The sequence below is a fragment of the Colias eurytheme genome, chromosome 11 (genome assembly GCF_061535395.1).
Source record: "Colias eurytheme isolate Ceu_HAF_F1 chromosome 11, ilColEury1 Martin Lab GWU primary, whole genome shotgun sequence".
Classification (NCBI taxonomy): Eukaryota; Metazoa; Arthropoda; class Insecta; order Lepidoptera; family Pieridae; genus Colias; species Colias eurytheme.
The window spans coordinates 7,532,116-7,555,818 of record NC_142990.1 but is presented as its reverse complement, the minus strand read 5'-3'; the positions used below and the strand labels follow the sequence as shown (position 1 = coordinate 7,555,818).

The 23,703-nt window shown below is 33.4% G+C and overlaps 3 protein-coding genes across 4 annotated transcripts; all 3 read left to right on the top strand.

Annotated features, from left to right (window-relative positions):
• The first annotated feature begins 15,401 nt into the window (after positions 1–15,401).
• Positions 15,402–16,523, top strand: LOC149904716 (uncharacterized). The gene has a single exon (XM_090106850.1). The coding sequence runs from the start codon at positions 15,402–15,404 to the stop codon at positions 16,362–16,364; it is 963 nt and encodes a 320-aa protein (XP_089962976.1). The 3' UTR covers positions 16,365–16,523.
• Positions 15,456–19,137, top strand: LOC149904715 (uncharacterized). 2 transcript variants are annotated; one of them, XM_090106851.1, is made up of 3 exons: positions 15,456–15,581; positions 17,980–18,169; positions 18,964–19,137. In XM_090106851.1, the coding sequence occupies exons 2-3, from the start codon at positions 18,010–18,012 to the stop codon at positions 19,119–19,121; spliced, it is 318 nt and encodes a 105-aa protein (XP_089962977.1). In that variant the 5' UTR covers positions 15,456–15,581; positions 17,980–18,009; the 3' UTR covers positions 19,122–19,137. The 2 variants fall into 2 exon arrangements, with proteins under 2 accessions (XP_089962977.1, XP_089962978.1); XM_090106852.1 differs by lacking the exon at positions 15,456–15,581 and having other exon boundaries at positions 17,702–18,169.
• Positions 19,138–21,082: 1,945 nt separating this feature from the next.
• On the top strand, positions 21,083–23,208 carry LOC149904714 (uncharacterized). Its single transcript, XM_090107257.1, has one exon. It carries the CDS (start codon positions 21,128–21,130, stop codon positions 22,091–22,093), a length of 966 nt encoding a protein of 321 aa, XP_089963383.1. The 5' UTR covers positions 21,083–21,127; the 3' UTR covers positions 22,094–23,208.
• The last annotated feature ends 495 nt before the right edge of the window (positions 23,209–23,703 follow it).

Sequence of the window (23,703 nt, the reverse complement as noted above, 5' to 3'; positions counted from 1 at the left end):
ACAACATGAAAACTACATATTATACCATATAGGAACCACACCAGGCCTACACGGTGTCGGTTTCCTTATTAAAAAATGCTACAGTCAATACATACAGTCCTTCAATGGAATATCAGAACGAATTGCACAACTAAATATCAACTTGCCTGGGTATGCAACTGTGTCAATAATTCAAGTATATGCACCGACAGAGCTGGCACCAAAAGATATAAAGGATAATTTCTACGAAGACCTAGACAAGACTCTGGCAGGTGCACACAAGGCAATCATACTGATGGGAGATTTCAATGGCCAGATTGGTAAAAGATTAGCAAACGAAAATAACACACTAGGCCAATTCAGCACAGGAAAAAGAAATGATAACGGACAAAGACTAGTACACCTGGCACAGGAACATAACCTTAGGATATTAAATAGTTTATATAAGAAAAACAAAAATAAAAAGTGGACCTGGATTTCTCCAGATGGGAACGTGAAAAATGAGATTGATTTCATATTGTCAAATAAACCTAAATTTTTCAAGGATATAACCACAATTAATAAGTTCAACTTTAACACTAATCATCGTATGGTAAGAGGAGCCATTTACCTGAATGAGATAAAAAAGAGGAGACAGTACACTAAGAAAGGAATTACACCAAGTCAAATCCCTCTCACCGTCCCAGAAAACTTGTTGACAACATTGAAAGAAAATTTACTGAATAACAACAAGAGCGAAAATATTCAAGAAAAATATAATATAATAGAAAAAGCGCTGAAAGAAATATCCAGAAAATTATATACCCTAAAAAACAAGAGAGATAAAATAGGAGACGAAGCAAGACATCTACTTGAGACCAGGAAAACTTTATTAAGAAATAAGAAACAAAATAGAACACAAATAACCCAGCTAAGTAAACAAATAAATGAAAAAATTAGGACTCATAGGAAACAAATTAGAAACAGAACTATCCAATTCCACATTGAAAAATCTGGAGGCATAAAGAAAGCTCTGAAAGAACTGAGAGAGAATACCTGTTGGATCCCATCCATCAAAAGCAAGACATCTAATAAGAAAGCAACAAAGCGACCCGAAATTATGGAAATAGCAACAACATTTTATAGTAAATTATATGATGATCCAGACTACACAAATACTCAATACCCACAGGAAGAAGACGAAGAAGCTACCCTCCCAATATTAGAATCAGAAGTAAGAACCGCAATACTGTCCCAGAAAAACTACAAAGCCCCCGGAGAGGACGGAATAGCAAACGAAATTTTGAAGAAATGCCTAGACTACATAATAAGTGATATTACCAATATATATAACGATATTCTGACTAAAGAAACAATACCGCAACAATGGACATCGTCAACCATCATATTGCTCCATAAGAAAGGCGACAGGGCAGAAATAAACAACTACAGACCGATCAGCCTGATCTCCAATTTATATAAGATATTTGCAAAGGTAATATTGAACAGAATTAGCTCAATACTGGACGAAAATCAGCCGAGAGAACAGGCTGGATTCCGAAGCGACTTCTCAACAATGGATCACATTCATGTCGTCAAACAAATTATCCAAAAGAGCAATGAATACAGAAAAACATACTACTTGGCATTCGTAGATTACAGTAAGGCATTCGATTCTTTGAAACATTCACACATTTGGGACGCTCTACACTCACAAGGAGTGCAACAAAAATATATCAGGATAATAAGAAACATATACAAAGAATCAACGGCAAAAATTCAGACTGAAAGGAAAGGAGAGGCCTTTAAAATAAAAAAGGGAGTACGGCAAGGTGACCCCCTCTCACCAAAACTATTCTCATCTGTACTAGAACACATATTTCGTAAAATTAACTGGGATGAGTATGGGATAAATGTAAATGGCAAAAAGCTCAACCACCTTAGGTTCGCCGACGACCTGATTCTGCTTAGCGAAAACCAAGAGGGCTTAAAAACAATGTTAACGCAATTAGACCGAGAGAGCAGAAAGGTGGGTCTGACTATGAATCTAGACAAAACAAAACTAATGACAAACAACATAAAAACACCTATACTGCTAGACTCAAATCAAATAGAATATGTCGATGAATATACATATTTAGGACAGATCATTGCACCGGAAAATCAAATGCAAAAAGAAATTAACATCAGAATAAATAAAGCTTGGAAAAGATTCTGGTCTCTAAAGGAAGTTATGAAGAATCCACATATGCCCCTTAAAGATAAGACTACAGTGTTCAACTCTTGCATACTACCAAGTTTAACCTATGGAGCACAAACCTGGGCCCTCACTAGCAAACAGAGTGGAGCACTCAGAGTGTGCCAAAACAAAATGGAGAGGAGCATCCTAAACCTCAAGCTAAGAGACAAAGTTAAACTTAAGAATATAAGAAGCAAGACAAAAGTTATGGATGTCACTTACACAGTGAAAAAGCTTAAATGGAACTGGGTAGGCCATATGATAAGAAACAATAAGGGAAAATGGACAAAAGATGTTACTGAATGGTATCCTCGGGATGGGAAAAGAAAGAAAGGAAGGCAAAAAACAAGATGGGAGGATGATATTAGGAAGGTAGCTGGAACAACATGGCAAAGAGAAGCCACAAATAGAGACAGATGGAAAAGCCTAGGGGAGGCCTATGCCAAAAGGCAAACTGATAATAAAGTTACCGATGTCGAAAATTAAAATGAATCAAATTATATTTATATTATTTAATTAAATATTATTATTAATGATTAAAAGTGCATGTAATCTTACCATAATTGAAATAAAAATGAAATTACTAAATGTGCATGAAACCGATTGTATTAAAATAAATATGAAAGACATTGTAATATATTGAAAATTATTTATTACAAGAGAGTATGTATAATGTAATGTATTAACTATGTATAATGTAATGTAATGTAATGTAATGATGTTATCAGTAATAAAGGCTATTTTTATTTTTTATTTATTTATTTTTATTTTATTTAAATAAATAAATTACGCCATATAAAAGTATGAACTCAACTGCGAGGTGACATCTTCCAGAAGTCCTGAATATTTCCTGCTATAACAAAATTTCCTCATAATATTTTCCTTTGGCACAGATAGAGGGTAAATTGACACTTTTGCGTGAGAATTTGAAAACACGGATTTATAGATTCTCTCTTAGATTTGAAACCAGGTCAGATTGTATTGGTTTTGCACATTCCATCGATATCAGCCGATAGCAAACCACTCAAATATTATTTTCATTCAGTCATATGCTTTTATCAGACCGCAAGCTTGTATCCACATTTCCTTTAAAAGGCAGCAAGCGACTTGCATTTCAAAGATTTTTTTTATTTTTTTTTCTTCAATCATTTTAATTCGTACTGTGTTTCAACATAGGTACATAATACGTTATATTATATAATTAATATTTTGTATTTCAAATGAATATAATAGAAAAAATAGCGTCATAATTATTGAAATAACATCAAGTGAAAATGCTATTAATTCGATACAACAATAGGATCAAATTCGTATTGGGTGTTTAAATAACGTTGATATTAGATGAATTCATTACCTACACCTATTTACGCATGCATAGCGTGACCACGTCGCTCTTGAAACATAAATTTCAGGTCTGTACTACACACCATCCCGTAAACATCGAAATGGATTACATAACGCGCTGCAATTACCAGCCACATCAAGCCTCTGTGACTAGTGGTGAAATGATAGAAATCACTCATCCCAGCGGACTATAAGGGTTAAATTATATCCAACCGTGTGAGCTATCTGACGCTTGCTAAATTAGAATCGTAGTTTTACTTGTTCCAAAGTCAATAATTTGTTCTATTAAATTACACAAGTTGAATAATTTCAGCTGCAATGTGAATTTGCTTTCATATCCACAGGCTTAATATAACTTTGTTTGCAGGAAGTTCGAAATTGTGATTAGGTATTCTATTTTTTTTAAATATTTAATTGAAAATAATAATTTGTGGTCGTGCAATAGAACGAAATGTAGTGATTTAGTAATAAATAAACTGTAGGATGGTAAGGGACGCATAGAATTAGCCACCGAAATACAAAACTTATACTTAACCTAAAAAAAATTATATTTTATACTGTCAAAATAATGTTTTCGGTTTAATGTTAAAAATAACATTAAATAGGCGCATCATGGTTAATAAGATATGTTTTTATTTATTTATTTATTTTATTTATTTATTATGCGTTACCTACACGTGATAATGTCAGTATTTTTGTAACAAAAATCCCGATGTCCCATTTTGCGTGACAGATGACAAGGTAACTTTATTATATCATATTCTTGAATACGTGACATTATTTTGTGTGTAACTGAGGTTTTCGTAAATTCTTACCTTTTCTATGTTAAGCTAAATTTGTTCAGTTTACATTGATTATACTCAGATTTCTGTAACAACTAGAGAGAGCAATATACCTTTGAAAATATTATATTCTACCCACACATACCGATAAATACATATCTCTCTAATAGATACAGAATAAGACAACACTATAATTACTAAAGTAACCAATTATAATTGGTTTAAATAAAAAAAAATACAACACAACGAGAACTTTATTAAGCAACATCACTTGAGATCATAAACGTCATGAGCAGCTATACTGTTGCAACTGGTAGAGATGTGCAAGTTTCATCGATAACTTTTGACACATTTTTTGTTCTGTTTCATTTCGAATCTGCGTATTTTATTTTTCAAACAACCACAAGATGAGATGATGAGAGCCTTGATGTTAAATCTATCTAAATATTTGGTAGATATTAAAGATTTTCACAAAACCACAAATCTTTCTTGAACGATGGAAATAACTTTGATTTTTCAATACAATATGTATAATTTCTCAAGAGGTTTATCTACTTATTCATTCATTTCTTTTAAATGAACGGTTAAGGAAATATTTGGCTCCCACACATTATTCAGATATAAAAACAACTTTTAATCAGATTGATAAGGAAACGTCTTTATACACCTACGCACATTGAATAGAAAAATCTCATATAATCTACCTATATTCAATGGTAATGGTAGTAGGAATACCGATTTTATTTCTTTACCCAAAAATAAACTACTAAGTAGTATCAAAAAAGAGCGTGTGTGCCGATCACACGTGTCAAAAGTGAAACTTCTTTGGCAAGATTCAAAGATAGCAAAATCGTCGCCTTACTCTATGACGTGACGTTATTGCCATGATGAGACCTTGAAATTTTAAAACCTATAGAAATATACCTGAATATTGTTCAATTCAATTCTTATTATTATCGACATTGTTATATGCTGCCAAACCTCCACTATAATATTATGTAGAAATTAAGTATGCGTTGCCGAAATGGGAAAGTGTACAAAGTAATTTCGACTTCTTACTAAAGTTGAATATAATGGAACTGAAAATTAATAATACATTGTGTATGTACGTTTCTACATTTGAGTTTTAATTTAAATTTTAAAGCAACGACGGAGTGACAGAATATAAAGGCATAATAATGTCGAAAAAATAAAACGAAAAGTTAAATATAAACATTTTAGTAAAAATCGTAAGTACCTAATTTATTTTTATGTTGATATCAATAAAATTCCAAAAGCTTACTTGATTAGGATATTCCAAAAGTCAATAATCCTTAACCTCGATCGTTTGAAGTAGTTCGGAGTTTACGGACTCAATTACTCAAAAAGTTATAATTATATTATGTTCAAAACAAAATTTGAGATGAAGTTTTTACTGAATTTTATAAAGGGGAAAGGTTGAAATAACATTGAAGAGTTTAAGAATAGAAAAAAGTTTCGGAGAGGAAAGATTGGAGGGGTGTCAGCAAGTTAGAAATATAAATTTATTGTATGAAGAGGGAATTTGTAAGTATTAAAGATTTATGTATTAAAGAAAGTTACTTTCATTCTATTATTAAACATAGCCATTTGTTTCAATGATATATTACGTCACATAAAAATAACATAGAATTTTGAATTTTTATTCCACTATATTATCTCAAAAGTGAGATCTATAAAGAACTTAAAAACGTTATTAAACATTCATAAGCGCTATATTCTAATCTACAATGTTATTAAAATAGTTAAAATATAAGACACTGACTGTATAATCATATGTAATTTGTAAATTTGTAGTGGAATAATGATATACTATCGCTTCGTCGTAGAGAGAACTTTTTAAACTGTTTCAAATTTCCTATAACAACTTCTGATTGGTTATTTAACGACTTTAAAGAGTATCTATATATTATATACAATATGTTTATACTACTGCTGTAACTTAACTATTATTCAGGTATTATTTTTTGTTATCTTTATATTTTCTACGTAAAATGCATCGTCTACACACATATAATAATATCAAATAGTATAATTTAATTTTTAATCAAATAAAATTAAAAATAGCATGACACTAACACTTCCAATACCCCTTTGTGTTGAAACATCTGAATTTCCAACATTTTCCAGCCGGCCAAATATGTTTCCTTCTTATACTTACTGGACCAGACTTTTAGAAGATAAGTTTTCAAATAAATCAGTAGGCATTGCAACGAAACCTCGCCAAAATGCTTTCATACTCGAATACTCTTTGTTATCTGTAGGAGAGTTTTGACTTGACTTATTTCGAATTCCGTATGTTTTCTCAACTTTTAAGATCAAGTTTTATTCGCGTAAATTACGATTTTTATTTGGCATTTATAATTTCTGCTTGTTATATTGTGCTAATTTTCCTTTGTCTAATTATTTGGCTTTTATTGTTCGAGGATAGAAATAGGTGCGAATGCGAATGTCTAATTAATTTGAATTTTCTAAGAACAATGTCCGATCTGACATAATTGCATCATAATAATTATAAGGTGGAAATAAATCGGAAAAGAAACATATGTTTTAGTAGGTGTAGGTATGTAGTTTTATTATACTGGATAAGCACTTTGTATACTTAATAACAACTAAAAATGCAATAGAATAGTTCCTATCTACCAAATGGATACATTCAAACGTTAATATTAAGTATTTTACATTTTTTATGATTACTTTTTAAAGAAATAGCGTAAGAAGTTGAAGAACTACAATCGTACCGATCTCAACTCATTTGATAAAAGGCTTTCCACGTTTCAATAATAAAGAAAGTCAGAGAACGTACATTTCATTTAAAGTTCACCGTTCCTTTCAAACGTTTTGATACAGATTTTAATAATATTTCATGTCATTCTTTATGTGACTGTTCTTCTAAATGAAAATGTTATACTTTAACATCCTGTTTGTTACTGTGTGTTGTTTTATATATTTATTTGATCCTTTCTATATGTGACTGTCTCGGCAGCTTTAAGCATGTATCTTTATATCAATCTTTATAATTAACCCAAAAAAATATTTCGTATATTGTCAAAGTAGGTATAAAGTAGGTATATAAAAATACCTACCTAACTACGTAGTTAGGTAGGTATTTTTTGCTGGTTTTCCTAATACTTTATACTATTCATAACAAAATTGATAAATCGTTCAATTTATGCTAGAAACATCAAACTATTCTACATAATTTTCTGAACATTTTGCGAACAATTGACAACGAATATTAAATGAATTCAAGTTTCAGATCCGTAACGAATAAAGGTCCGTTCTGTGGTATTTTATTGAATAAATTAACTTTTATTAAAATCCTGTTTGTGACCCGCGGACGCCTGATGCGAATACCATTTACCTACTTATTACGAAAATAGTATTATGAAATCAATATCATACCAACATAATATAGAGTTCTTCGTCATAAGGAAATCATTTCTGCAACATGAACAAAAGCAAGGCTTTCGTAGGTATACGGAGTACCTACATCACGGCTTTTGGAATCATGTATTTTCCGAATATTTTAAAATTAAGAACCGGATGAAATTTCACTACATTAATTATTATTTATATAGACTGTATAGTAAGCCAAACTAAATAAAGTGAAGTCTTCGTAATTTCTGGTCTTATACGCTAAAAATTATACTACAAACAAATTAATTTGAAAATGTTTTTAAGCATTTTCTTAGATGAACGGCGTGATGAATAATTTTAAAATGGAAAGTTTCTAACACATTGAAATTATTTCAAACTTTTATAATGATAAGATCTTAACTATTACAACTTTGTAAATTAACTTAAATTTACTTATTTGGCATCGCATTAGCCAATCCAAAATCTTGAATATTTCATAAAATTAAACTATCTACTAATTAAAACTTTCGAAGAAAGACAAAGCAAACATGTAATGAAAAACATACATACTTAGTTGTTATTTTTTTCTTCAAACTATCCAATGCCTGTGTCCAGCGAATTAAAAACAAAACATTATTTTAAATTAATGAAAATGAAAACGATATCTACCTACCTACCCTTTTTGTAAACTTTTGTAATATTGTTCTGTAAGCGAACATCACGTATCCGATTATTTAAATAATAAAAAATTAAAATGAATTGCGAACGTCGACATAATTGAAAAATACAATGTTTGCAATATCGCAAAGCGCGTCAACGATTGCAATTTGGAATTGCAATATGAATGCAGTAAAAGCAGATAAAATTTAATTGAACATGTGCAGCGTTTCCCGCCAATTCAATATGGCCGCCAGCGTTTGTCAGATTAGGCGGGGTTGTGCTTAATGTTACTGTTCCATCCGCTCAAACCAATTGATGATTAACTTTGTAAGTCGTAAGAAAAAATTGTATTCAAAGTTTGTTTGAATAAAAATAATACGTGATAGAAACAATAAAACTGGTTAGGATCATAATATTATGTACCAAATGCGTATTCGGATTTTACAATCAAATTATGAGTAAACTCGGAGAGCGTGTTATATGTATGTTAACCTTCTCTATGATCAATGCTATTGCAACTCATACTTACAGAATAAATGAGGAAGTTGCATGTTTCATTCAAAGAAAAGTTACATAGTTTATTCGCATACAATCTTCATAAACAATGAAAGATCTCACGTACTCTCATATCTTGAACAAAGAACTTATAATGAAGGCATTTTTGAATCGTACTCGACAATGGAACTAAAAAGTTAAATACGATTTCGTCTCGTTCTTAATGTTAAACGAGTAACGTGTTCATAAGACAAACTGACTCCGCAAAGTAACTCGCACTCTTAGAAAGAAGCTTTCCCATACGAAGTTTCGTTTGACGTGGATTCCAAACGAATGTCGCCAGAGAGTCGTTTGAATAAAGTTAGACCTCTGATTTATGTGAAAAGTTCACTTGTACCATATTCTCGGGACCCCAAAATGTCCATGTATTGTCATATGCTATTTATTCGCCGCTTCGCTGTCATTGTAAAAATGTGAGGATGTGTGTGTTGGAGCGTTGAGAATATGCGAAAAAAAGACTCCGATTGAAATTGAATTCGAAAAAAATTGCTATTAGGCTTTTTATGGATCTGTCTTCTAATATAGAGCACTTGAAAAATATCAAACCTATTTTTGAAATGAATCTTAGTGACAGTCTTATGTAGTAATAGCAGTTATTTATGTTGTTTTTTTTTTTTCAAAAAAAGACCATTCTATTGCATCAAAACAGCAGTAGTGATGCCTTTTAATTACATGAATTAGAACGAGTGAAATCTTCTACTTGATTAGTGGCTTATACTACTCTAAACTAAAGCGAAACAAGGGACACTCGCTAGTATTTCAAAGAACACATTTATCCCATTCATTGTCAACTACAAGTATTGTAGAAGTTCCGAACAAGACAATTTAAAGTTACTTCCGACATGTTCTAATTACAATAAAGCACAGTTAAATGAATAACTTCACTATTAATTAGGATAAAGAAATACTGCAACACGTACCTAATATTTGTCTTAAATATTTAACGAAATTATACCTTCTACCTCAATAATTTTTAGAATTAGGTTACCTTGTGGCCAATGTACCTTGGGTAAACAAATTAACCCTTTATAAGTGAATAATTCGGTGTCATCTTTATAGAAATTAATTTCTTTAATACATGAAATACTATCATTGAATTACAAAAAAAAAAACATTATTGTTCTCTGGCTGCGCATGACAGTGATAATAAAACGATCCGTGGTAGAGCGGTTTCTCCTTGTTATATCTGTCAACAGAACAGCAAAGAAAGGAAAGTTCCACACCTTCTACCTCCATTCTGTCCCTATGTGGATCCCATTGACGCCTGAAACACAAAAAAAATACATCGTTAATTGTGTCATTAATGATAAATCATTAATGTGAAATAGTATGGTTACGTGAACTTATTAGATAAAAAATCTAAACGTAAAAAGTACATATTTAACAAATATTATTTTAATAATACCTGACACGGAGTAAAAATAAAATCGCGAATTCACGTACTACCGTCAAAATAAAATAAGTGTATCACGTTAATCAAGTGCCGCGTTATTCAATCAAACAGAATTTACAAACACACTGACCATTTAATGTGAATATAAAGGACATAATCGAATTTCCATTCCATCCAACGTTTGATTTATCTGTATGGGATCAACTCTGCCCGTAATTTATGGCTATCGAGCGAAGAGGCCGTTAACGCCGTTAATTTTGAGAAGCCAACTTGATCAACCCTCGCCACCTTTGTTTGTTCCCACGTTTGTATTCGTGTTACGTGACCATGTTGATGCAGTTGAGTTATTGTGATTGTTCGATTGATAAATTCATACATTATTATAGATTTTTTTAAGATTTTAGCATACATGTGACCAGGCCTATAGTAGAGTTCGACTTGTAGTTAAATAACGTTTAAAAATCCAGATACAAGTATATAAAAGGTAATATAATATTTAAACTTTTCTGCCGACTTTAGCTCCGCTGTAGGTTATAAATCCTACCGTACGCTAAATTAAAATATCTAGATAGAGCGCTGAAAATTGCGCACGCGTTGCATTCATCGCGTATTAATACAGACAGACAAAAATTCGGAAACGATAAACTTGTTTTGACTTTTATTGCTCTTTTTATTACCCTTCAAGTATAGATTTTCTTTTATATCTTTAAGAGACATTTACTTTCCTATTACAATAATTAATAATCCTTAATAATATTATATGGATTATATTATCCATAAAATAGACTTAAACAAACAGAATTGTTAAACAACACAATATTAAGGAATTTGCATAAGTCCTCACTCAGTCGTTAAGAAAACAACAGACGTTCCAAAGTAGGTACATTCCATCCCGAAAATCTTCATTCTTTCCACGACAATAATATTGAATTATTAGCCCCTAAATTGTGATTCAGAACAAAGCAAGCGCTAAATTATTTACGCAAGATGTTAACAGAAGAAAGCCGCGGTTCGTGGACAATTTACTACCGAATCCTGCTCTGTCGCTTTAATTCGCGCAGAAATGGGAGATAACCGCTGCCCGGGATTTATTGCTTTAATCAAACCTACAACGTATGTTGACAAAAACTGCGCTTAATGTGTTATTGGACACTCGGCCGGAATGCTATCGCGATGGATCAAATCAAATGGGCAATTGTAGAACGGCGGAAGGTAATATATTCATGCTGTATATAAACGTATTTAATACGGTAATCATGGAGGTTTTCTAAATGAAGTAGGTGATTATTAGATAATAAGTGGAAGTATTAGATAACTAATACATATAATTTTGAAAGATAAATTGAAAAATTGCGTAACTATAGATAATAAATATAATTGAATCTAAATTCATTTTTACGTGGTAGTTTTATGTGGTTTTCCTTCTACAATTGCACATGAAACTTGACAAACTCGGGCATATCCATATAGAGTAGATATTCATGTAAAAACCTACAACTTAAGTACTAAAGTGGACTAATATTCATTTTACCTCCCACCTCAATCGTCTATCACGGCGCAAAATGACACATAGCGTGTTGCGAACGTGAATAATTTAAATAAGTTGTTGGCACTTTCGCATGAATAACGACTAAATATTTCTGCGAAAATGTGCTAATGTTCTTTCAAATTTAAGGCTAATCGAGGTGTGCACAACGAACGAGCGTTGCGAGCTCTGAAAAACTTTCCATTCAGCGTATAACATCGCTTCATTACCGAGTATTCATCACGAGTCAGCGCTCGCTGGCCGACACGGCAATTCGTTTCTCGTTTGACCTAAATTTAACACACGAGCTTAAAACATTATCTTTACTTGAATTATCACTCGTCATGAAATATGAAAATGTCCCGGATGTAAATGTATTAAAGAATGAAGCTTTTGAAGCAATTCCAGTGTAATAAATACTCAATGAATCCAGTCAGACGTTGTAGTCTGTAAACGGAATATTGTATTCGCATTTTCCGTTCGCGATTTAAGTTTAATCATTGAGACACCAATTCCAGTTATTACCTTTCACAGCGTTTATTATGTTGATCGTAAAGAAGCAGTAAGCGCTTTAAAAATTACAATTTTAAACAATTTTGCATGGGGTGCAATTTTAAAATTCATTAATTCCTGATAACAGCCGTATGCATTATGCCGTACAGCGAGACGGGAGTACAACACTATAATGAAAGTCAATAACGGCTTTATTTATTCAATTATCAGCTGTAACTTAAACAATATTCAATTGAAACTTTGAAGGCATTGTCAATCGTCTTCTGTTCGTCGGCAATTTATCTTTGTGAAACAATAATAAAACTAAGTTTCTATTTACTCGGAGATCCATTTTGATCCTCTCGATACGTGATCTAATCAGGAAAGGGTCCCCTGAATGTAGTTAATTAGGCAAATACAAAGTTCCCGAACGTTTGTCCTTACCCACTCGCTCCAAATTTGTTTGTTTTTAAATTATTGAAATTCACGGACAATTACCAACCTGAATAAATATTTTGGAACAGATAATAAGATAAATCTACGAGAAAATTAATCAAGACAGCAATGACGGAATAACTCTGCGTTATAATAAGTGTGGAAGAAATATCAAATTAATAGGTTGTCCGTGAATAAGATGACTACGAAGAAAAATAATAAACACAATGAAGTTTGTACATAAATGCCGGCAATATATTGTAATCTAATACATAATGCAAAAAATATCTTGAAACTATATAATATAACGTAACTATATCCTACAACTTGCTAATTACCAAGTTTACACAGAAAATACAGCATTATAACAAAACAAATAACTTAAGCTCATACAAAATGTATTATAAAAGATAATTTGTCAATTATATAGAAAATCCCTGAAATTAGTATTCTGAATAAATTAAATTAAAGCAGAAAGAAAAGAACATTGGAATTAGCTTAATTTGAGGCACTTTATTAGTTCTATCTAAATATGTCTAAAAATCTCGGCCCAATTTTCTTTTTCACTTAGCGCTCACGAAAAATTCAATTAAAATTTAATTTTTCGTGATAATAGTCGAATAGATATAATTAGATTTTTTTACCGGATTCTCAGAACAATAAAATATAATGCTTAGCTTAGCGCTTCAGTGATACAACGTAAAGGGCCTTGGTCCCGTCCCCAGTGGAAAAAATTCGCAATCTGGCAGTGCACTGCAGGCTGATCACGTACCTACCCGCCTCTAAAGAAAATCGATCAGTGAAACAGATGTAAAATGCATCTGCCCCATACCCCACTAGGGGACATACTCTATACGGATTTAATGGTATCTTTTTCAGTTAAATATCCTTCTCGAAACCGTTCTAAATATACACTCATATTAAACACATAAATATTCAACGTCAGTTTTTGCGCTCGTAAATTAAATTTGAAAATGTTGTCGAGATAAATATTATGAACTTAATATTCGTTACATCGTCACGTTTTTAAAGAAAAGTCCGCAAGCGTTGTCTGGGTTGGCTTTAAAATATATTCATAGTGCAGACAGACTCGCCTAGGTTAGCTCGAGCTTGTGTAAACGTGAGACCCATTCATATTATCTACCTATTGTATTAACTCGGTTACTCTTTAAATAAAAGATCGAAAAGCTTTCAGGAAAATTCCTTGAACTGTCTAGAAGTCAAATGTGTTGTGCCGTTTCTATTGCTACACATTCTCTATTGTCTATTTATCATTGCTGTTTACGAAACATGGTACAGACAATAAACATGCTATCAAAATACCTGCGTATTAATATATATAATTATCATCTTCAATGGAAACTTTTAAAGAACAAGATAAAAAGTAAAACAACTAAAACCCAACTACGACAAAAAACGACGCTGAAAAAGTATAAAACAAAAGTTAAATTGATGAACTAATAAAGAAGCTATGAACGAAAAGATGTGAATTATATGCAATCAGCCCATGAATACAGGTAAAGTCACAAGCAAATGCTAGTAATATATTGTTAGACAAAAACTAAAACAGCGCCAATAGAGGGGTGACAAGTGGTGGCGGATTGCAGATAAAAGCGCTGGCGCGCTCATTCGCGGCACTCGTCGCGAGTCAATTGACATACTACAACTCTGCCCGTTTGTGAAGTCAACTGCCTAGTTATTTTCCTTTGTATAAGATTTTTTTTATTACTGTAACGTTTTAAAAAATTATTGTGGAATTAGTGTAAAATTATTTTATAATTTTGTATTTCGTGTTCTTGGTTTTAAATTTAAATGGTATTAGTGTTAATAAAGTTATTAACGAGTTTTGTAAATAATTGTAACGTTGTGTTTTTTATTTCATTCCCACTTCTGTTCCTAAATTCAGAAGTGGGATAGTGATTCTCACGCGTCCTTAACCGTTTGCTTTCCGAAAATGGCAGTTTGACTCTTCAAACGAATTAGTTTATAACACTTTTAAAATTACCCTCAATAATACTTAATCTCTAAACCTTTTATTCTGTTTCGTTTAAGTGAAACTAAAATAGTAGTTGTGTGGCTAAGTATATAACGCAAAATTTTGGTGAGTATATTCCAATCATTTGCTATCTAAGGAGAAGCGAGGTTCTTATCAATTTATAGCTTAAAGCAGCTTTGGTATAATTGAAGTATTTATTTAAACCCTTTGTGATTTGTGTTTTGTTAAAAAATAAATTACAGCATATGATTTCATTACGCTTATTTCATCTTTGTATAGTACGATACGTATTTTTTTAATGTACCCGCAACTTTGTTTTTTTTTTTTATTACGTTAACGAAATACTAAGTGTGTGTTTTTTTTTCCTTCATATTTAACTTTTATCGATTCCTTATATCAACATTTTCCTCCATTGTAAAAAAAAAAAAAAAAGAGAAATATTTACGTACGAGATGCCTAATAATAAGCACAAAGACCGAAGCCGTTCTAGGAATCGTAGTGCTACACCTCCTATACGCAGCCGACGACGATATAGTCCTTTCAACGATGCATTAACACAACAAATGCAACAAATTTCAGATAGGATAAAGTCGTTAGAAGAACGTCACTTTTCTCCGTCGTGACGAGGGTCCAACACTGGCGGTATGACAACAACGCCGCCGAGGTCACGGATCGTCGAGGCCGTCGCTGTGCATCCGGAGTCTGCGGCGCACTCAGGGTCGGCGGTCCCTTCTTCACCGGGACATTCCGGGAGCGCCACAGTCGGCTGCGATCGTAACGCTACTAATCGTATTGTTGATGCTATACGATCAATCAATACGACGGTGAGGTTGAGCCAATCTTATTACATTTCAAATTTTGATCCGAGTATAAACGATATAGAAACCTGGTGTGAGGAGGTCGATTGCGCTAAGGTTATAAATCAATGGAATGATAATGAGTGTCTATCTCGTATAGGTAATTGTTTAAAGGGAGATGCTAGGACATGGCTCAATGAATGGGTAACATTAGACCGTAGTTGGAGCAATTTTAAAAAAGAATTTAAACCTTTGTGTCCTAAGAAACCTGATATCGCGAATATTTTATATGATGTTATGAGTACCAATTCTGATAAATACCTAACGTATGCAGACTATGCTCGTCGCTCTCTTCTTAGGTTGCGTGTTGTTAGGGGGTTAAGTGACGAACTTATATCTGCAATAATAATACGAGGGATTACGGATCCGCAGATTCGCGCTGCAGCCATTAATGCAAAGCTAACGACAAATGAATTGGTTGAATTCTTTTCAATTTACGTTAAATCCAATTCCTCCTCAAACAGACATTTTGATCACAGGTCGCGCTATGATCGTTCTTTAAAATCTGAACATGTAGTAAATAATCGTAAACGACGATTTAACGAACAGAAATGTTTCTTGTGCGGTCAACATGGTCATACACAATCAAATTGTTCTAAAAAAGCTAAGTCGATTCTTTCTAATCAAAGTAATGACCATAAATATCTTTCTATTAATAATTCGAATAAATCTGTATTGTGTGATTTCTGCAAAAAGCCCGGCCACAAAACTGAGGCGTGTTTTGCAAAATTAAAGTCGGGAGGCACGTAATACAAACAATGTTAATTTTTGCGAAGAAAACCCGGACAGTAAGAATAAAGATTGTTGTAGCTGTCATCCAGGGAATCCCAGTCGATGTCTTAATCGATAGCGGCTCTAGTATATCATTATTTTCCTTATCGTTATTAAAGCATTTGAAATGTGCGCGAATGCCTGCATCTTGCGATCTTGCGTGGTATTGGTGGGCAGGAAATTGAATCGACTTCAATAGAGTGTAATGAAATTACTTTAGAAGTAGATTTACACGTAGTTAGTTCAAAATTGATGAATACAACAATCATCATTGGCACCGATATATTAAATCGTGAAGCCCTAGTTTACGTCGATGATGTCCTCATTATGAGCGGTACGGTTGAGGAGGGTTTGTCGATTTTACGTAGAGTTCTTAAAACTCTTACAAGCGCGGAGTTTTCCATAAATTTAAAGAAATGCTCTTTTCTATCTACTTAAATCGAATATTTGGGACGTACGATTAGTCAGGGTCAGGTACGACCGAGTGGTCAAAAGATTAAAGCTTTGGTCGAAGCACCGATTCCAAAGACCGTTAAACAAACCAGACAGTTCAAGTTATTTTCGACGTTACATAGCTGGCTTTGCTATAAAGGCTGTGCCTATTACAAAGTTGACGAAAAAAGGGGTACCTTTTATTTGGAGTAGTGAACAAGCAGAAGCACGCCAAGTAATTATTTCTCATCTTACCAGTGAACCTGTGTTAGCTATGTATGATCCGGCTTTACCTATTGAAGTTCATATAGATGCCAGCTGTATAGGATATGGTGCAGTGCTTCTTCAGGTTCATGAAAAGGGGCATAAGCGGGTGGTGAGTTACTTCAGTAAACAAACTCAAGGTGCTGAGCCAAGGTATCATTCCTATGTGCTGGAAACTTTAGCCGTTGTAAAGGCCTTGCAAAATTATAGACACTATCTGGTTGGTGTTATTATTTGTAAAAAAAAAAATACATTGACCATTGTTTGATATTATGTATAACACATAAAAACGCACATTTTTCCAAATACTGTCTTTTGTAATTTGTATCCTATGTTTGGTCAAGATTCCACTGAATTAAAAATATTTTTTTTATAATGTTATCTCTTTGTTTGGGACCCCTAAAATTATTTGTGGCAGATCGGGGTCGAATGTTTCAGAGTTCAGAAATAACAAAACTTTTTACTGACTTGGGCATTGACATGCATCTCATAACACCAGATATGCATAATTCAAACGGGCAGGTTGAACGTTATTGTCGAACCTTACTCAACATGGTTCGTATAGAATGCAATCACCGACAAAATGATTGTGGTCTGATGTCATATGGCGACTACAGCTGGTTCTGAACATTACAAAACAGAAAACTACAAGCTTTTCACCTCTGAATCTATTGGTGGGTATTAAAGCTGCGTGACCTGTTTTACGTAACCTCATTCGTGACATCGCACTAGAAGGCTCTCGTCCCAATCGCGACGCATTACGAGAAATGCGTAGACAACGTGTTTCTGAGCGTTTAAAAAAAAATATAACCAACGTTGGCAAGACAAAACTGTGAATGCTAGCCGAAAGGCATCACGGTTATTTGAAATTAATTCTTTGCTTTTTGTTATAAAACAGGTTCAAACAACTGGCAAACTCGACTCGGGTATGCGCGGTCCATATCGCGTGGTCAAAGCGCTTCCCCACGGTCGATACGAGCTGCAGTTACTGGCGGGCTCTTATGGCAAATCGACGCAAGCTGCGACAGAATTCATGGTGCCGTGGCGTGGGGAGTGGACTCCTGAGACATGTGCTGCGTTTTTTAAGGGTGAGCTGACCCCTAATTTGTGATAAGCGAACGTCGTGCCTATGTCACAAATTATAGTTTTCCCATGATAAGCTAACGTCGTGCCTATGTCATGTGGTTATTTTATTTTCTATGTGTAACGTATAGTATGCTAACGTCGTGCCTATGCTATACAATTGTCTTGGACTCATGATAAGCTAACGTCGTGCCTATGTCATGTGGTTATTTTATTTTCTATGTGTAACGTATAGTATGCTAACGTCGTGCCTATGCTATACAATTGTCTTGGACTCATGATAAGCTAACGTCGTGCCTATGTCATGTGGTTATTTTATTTTCTATGTGTAACGTATAGTATGCTAACGTCGTGCCTATGCTATACAATTGTCTTGGACTCATGATAAGCTAACGTCGTGCCTATGTCATGTAGTTGTTTTATTTTATATGTGCAATGTATATTATGCTAACGTCGTGCCTATGTTATACATTTGTCTTGGACTCATGATATGCTAACGTCGTGCCTATGTCATGTGGTCGTTTTATTTTATATGCGTAACGTATAATATGCTAACGTCGTGCCTATGTTATACGTCATTTGTTTTGGACTCATGATATGCTAACGTCGTGCCTATGTCATGTGGTCGTTTTATTTTATATGCGTGAAGTATAATACGCGAACGTTGTGCCTATGTTATACTGTCATTGGTGTCAGAGATAGCGAACGTAGTGCTTCCTCTCTGTGTATTGCGCTTACCTGTTATAAGGGGAGTGTAATGTTTATTAGTTGCTAATATTTTATCATTAATCCTTCCCAGATGCTGCCAGTATTGAAGATGGGGAGTCCACAAATGACCCAGTCGTTGTTGTTGAACCTGCATCAGGCACTTCGAGAGGAGCCTGTACTTCTCCGCATAAAACAAAGGAGAACGAGGACGTCCTCCAGTCAGGAGAGGCCGTGTTAGACAAAAACTAAAACAGCGCCAATAGAGGGGTGACAAGTGGTGGCGGATTGCAGATAAAAGCGCTGGCGCGCTCATTCGCGGCACCATTCGTCGCGAGTCAATTGACATACTACAACTCTGCCCGTTTGTGAAGTCAACTGCCTAGTTATTTTCCTTTGTATAAGATTTTTTTTATTACTGTAACGTTTTAAAAAATTATTGTGGAATTAGTGTAAAATTATTTTATAATTTTGTATTTCGTGTTCTTGGTTTTAAATTTAAATGGTATTAGTGTTAATAAAGTTATTAACGAGTTTTGTAAATAATTGTAACGTTGTGTTTTTTATTTCATTCCCACTTCTGTTCCTAAATATATATATATTCAAAATGTGCAAGTAAAAAGCTTTCAAATGATACCAAACACGGCATATTTATCTTAACTTTATTTTTTTACTCTGTATGTTTTGTCCGCTAGAGGGCGCCACATTAGATTTTGTGAAACCCCATATAGCCTATAACCAGCGGACAATTAAGACGCTTCTAATGATATGTCATTTGTCGAATTCTGATAAGTAGTTTAGAAGTTACGAGGGAACAGATGAACATACATACATACATACATACATACATACATACATACATACATACATACATAGCCTGTCAAAATCATAACCCTCCTTTTGCTTTGCCGTAGTCGGGTAATAAGTTAATAAGCTTTTAAATATTATACTTATACAATTTGTTTAGTAACAGACATCGTGGGCGGAAAACTAGTGTATTGTGTATTGATAGCATAGATAGTTAACAACAATATCTACTAAAGTATAAATTTTAAAGATATATCACAAACACGGATCAAAGGAGCCTTATCTTTAGTTCTATCAAAAGAAACCATTTCATAGAGATACAATAAAAGGCTCGTGAAATGACAGCTACTCAATTTCTATGATATCACGATATTGTTGTAATAATAAAATGATATTTATGTCTTGACAGATATAAAATAGCATGCTTGGCAAGCACTATGTTTTTATATAACCAACATAATAAATGTGAATTACCGTTTGACTGCCAAAAGGTGATACCGAAGGTAATGAAGATGACATAATTGTATACTTATATAATTTGTCAAAAAGATAACATCAGCCAAGTGCGTGTAATCACGCATAATGAAGGGCAATCAAGTTTTAAAACACTTGAATATTTCATTATAAATTACAGTTATATTTATTTTGGGGAAGTTCAAGACCTTGACTTGTAATGTATTTGCTTTATAAGTTCGCCATGTACGTGAATGAATAACTAAATTCCATATTAAAGCTAAATTTAATTTAAGTGTATAATATGTATAATATAATATGTATTAGCATAGATGTAAATTCTTTGATACCTGGTAATTTATATTGTTGTTTGTATTTGTTATTTATTATTTTATCAACAAAATCTATGAGGTGGATACCTGACATTAATAATTACACTTCATTGTATATTCATAAACGCATATCGCCTTGATGACGATTTTCTTAATTATAACTTTATTGCATTCTTGCGTGGTTTTTAACACGATTCGTGACAGATTGAACCCTGTTCAATTATTGTATACAATACTGTTTGATATTTAAATTTCTAAGGGCAATTAATATTTCCTAAAGTTACATAATTTTTTGCCCGACACTACTTTACTTAAATAAGAATTAAACTCGGTACTACGTTTTAGGTAATTCATATTTATTACGCAGATATAAACCGACCAAATAACGACCCGCAGCTCACGATATAAATTAGTTTAACGCCCGGGTTTTTTAAATGTACAACAATACAACGCATCATTGTTAATCGCTTGCTAAATTGTACATAGTATCAGATGCCACTAGAATTCCGACAATTGTCAGGGAAACGTTGCTGTACAAATATGACCCATAAATTATAATGTCCCACTTCCTAAGTTCCCACCCACTTCCTGAGTTAGTCTGCAACCGGCTACCGCTAATAACGCACGCCTAGTACATCTACCCCCAGTTATAATAAAAAATAAAAAATGTCTAAGTGTGACTCCTGCAAAAGGAACCTATCAAAATCTTCTCCGGGACTAGAATGCTGCAAGTGTGAACGGATAGTGCATCTAAATCCAAAGTGCGCGGGGCTAACAAATAAACAGATTACTGCCCTAAAAGCGGCCCCCAATCTGGAGTGGACGTGTCACGAATGCCAGCAAGAACTCCCAAGACGTACATCAATTATTACGCCTGAAGAGGACGATGACGAAAGTGATGCACCGGTTCAAATCGATGCAAAAAAATTACTAAGCAACATCTCAAAAGACGTAGAAAGAGCAATCAAAAGCGAAATGGCGCAGCTACACGAATCCTTGCAATTTCATAGCGCAAAACTCGATGAGGCCATGGAATGCATCGAGGGCTTCAAAAAAACAATTAAAGCTCTCGAGAGGAAGAACACAGAACTTATAAATAAAAATAACAACCTTGAAACACGTGTCGGCGCCCTGGAACAAAGGATACAGGAGGCGGAACAGGAGAAGCTAGGAAAATATATCGAAATATCAAATATACCAAACCAAACAAAGGAAGACATTCAATTAATTACTGAAAATATCGCAAATAAACTTAACCAGCCTAAACAAGACATCAAAAGTGCACGGAGACTACAGGGGCGGAAGGAGCAAACAGCAAATATACTAATTGAACTGATTGACGAAGAAGTGAAGGAAAAATGGATTACAGCAGCTAGAAGTACAAAGTTAATAGTTGCAGCATTAATTCCGAACGAAAAAACTAACAACAACGTTGTCTATGTACGCGAAGCCATGACAAAGCATCATAAGCAATTGTTCTGGAATGCCAAACAGGAGCTGAAAAATAATCTCAACTACAAGTATGTGTGGTTTAAAAGGGGACTAATCAAAGCACGCAAAGGAGACAATGATAAAATTATTACTTTACGGTCCATTAAAGACATACATGCATTGACTAACAACAAGGAATAATTAAGTAAGAAATTTCATGTCTCTGCACTTATATTATTAACTTTGTCTATAAAAATGGCTAATTTTTGTAATGATATAATCGAAATCAATGATTGTAGTAATGTCAATAACTTTTTAAATTGTATTCCTCACAGTCACCTCAACTTATTATGTATACATATTAATATACGATCGATTATAAAAAACTTCACCGCACTTGAACAAATTTTAAGTAAATCAAACAAATGCATTGATATTGTAATTCTAACAGAGGCTAATGTATCAGAAAATAATAGTGTATTATATGAAATAAGCGGTTACCGAATGTACAAAGCTCTTCGTAACTATAGAAAAGGCGGTGGTATAATATTATATGTCAATAACAATCTTAAATGTAATATTATAAACGCAAAAACAAAATACTTTGAAAGCATCTTTTGTTCTATAACCACAAACACTAACTACACTGCCAACATATGCGCGGTATACCGCCCGCCTAACTTAAGTAAAATTTTATTTATTGATGAATTGAAATGTACACTTAAAAAATTCACTAACACCACTGAATTATATCTACTAGGCGATACTAACATAGACCTTAAGAGTGAAAATCCTGTAAAGCATAAATACAACAACATGTTATATGAAATGGGCCTTGTATGCGGGATCACTGTACACACTAGACTAGAATTAAATAACGGCAAACTAAGTAAATCTTGTATAGATCATATATTTGCACGATCCCGCTCACAAGACCTATTCACGGCGGCACTCGGAACTACACTGGCCGATCATCGCGCGGTGATACTCGCTTGCATTGGTACACGAACACAGGATGTTCCCAAAGAAAAGATTTGTATTAATAATACAAAACTTCTTAACTATCTCGAGCAAATTCAATGGGAGGAATCGTATGATACTAACTGTCCAGAAACATTATATAACTTTATTAATTCTAAATTTCGGGAGTGTTATAAAAAATCTGAATACACAATTAAAATAAAAAACCGATCAACACATCGCAATAATAATTGGATAAACAAGAAAATTACGAACGCTTGCAAGAATAGAGATACATTATTTATAAAATGGATAAAAGATCCCAATAACCTAATATTAAAGCAAAATTATAACAAATCGAGAAATTACGCTAATAAATTAATTAATAGAACTAAAAATAATTATGACAAATCAGAAATAATTGCAAACGGGAATAATACTAGACAATTATGGCAAATACTAAATCGAATCACTGGTAGAATTAAGAGGTCGATTGATGATACAATTAATAATGCATTTCAAAAAACTAACGTGTCATACAAACAGATTGCAAATAACTTTGCACAATTTTTTAAAAATAGCACAAAAAATATTACCCCTAACTGCTCAATGCCATTACTTAATAAATCACAATACAAAACTTCGGCCCAGGTCACTATGCGACTAAAACCCGCGAAGCCTGATGCAGTCAAAAATATAATCATGAGCTTAGACAATAATAAAGCCCCAGGGATAGATGGTATTAGAGCCTGTGACTTAAAAAAAATATGTTCAAGAATTCAAACAGTCATCACAAATTTAATTAATTTATGTATAAAAACCTGTAGCTACCCATCAGTGCTTAAAACCGG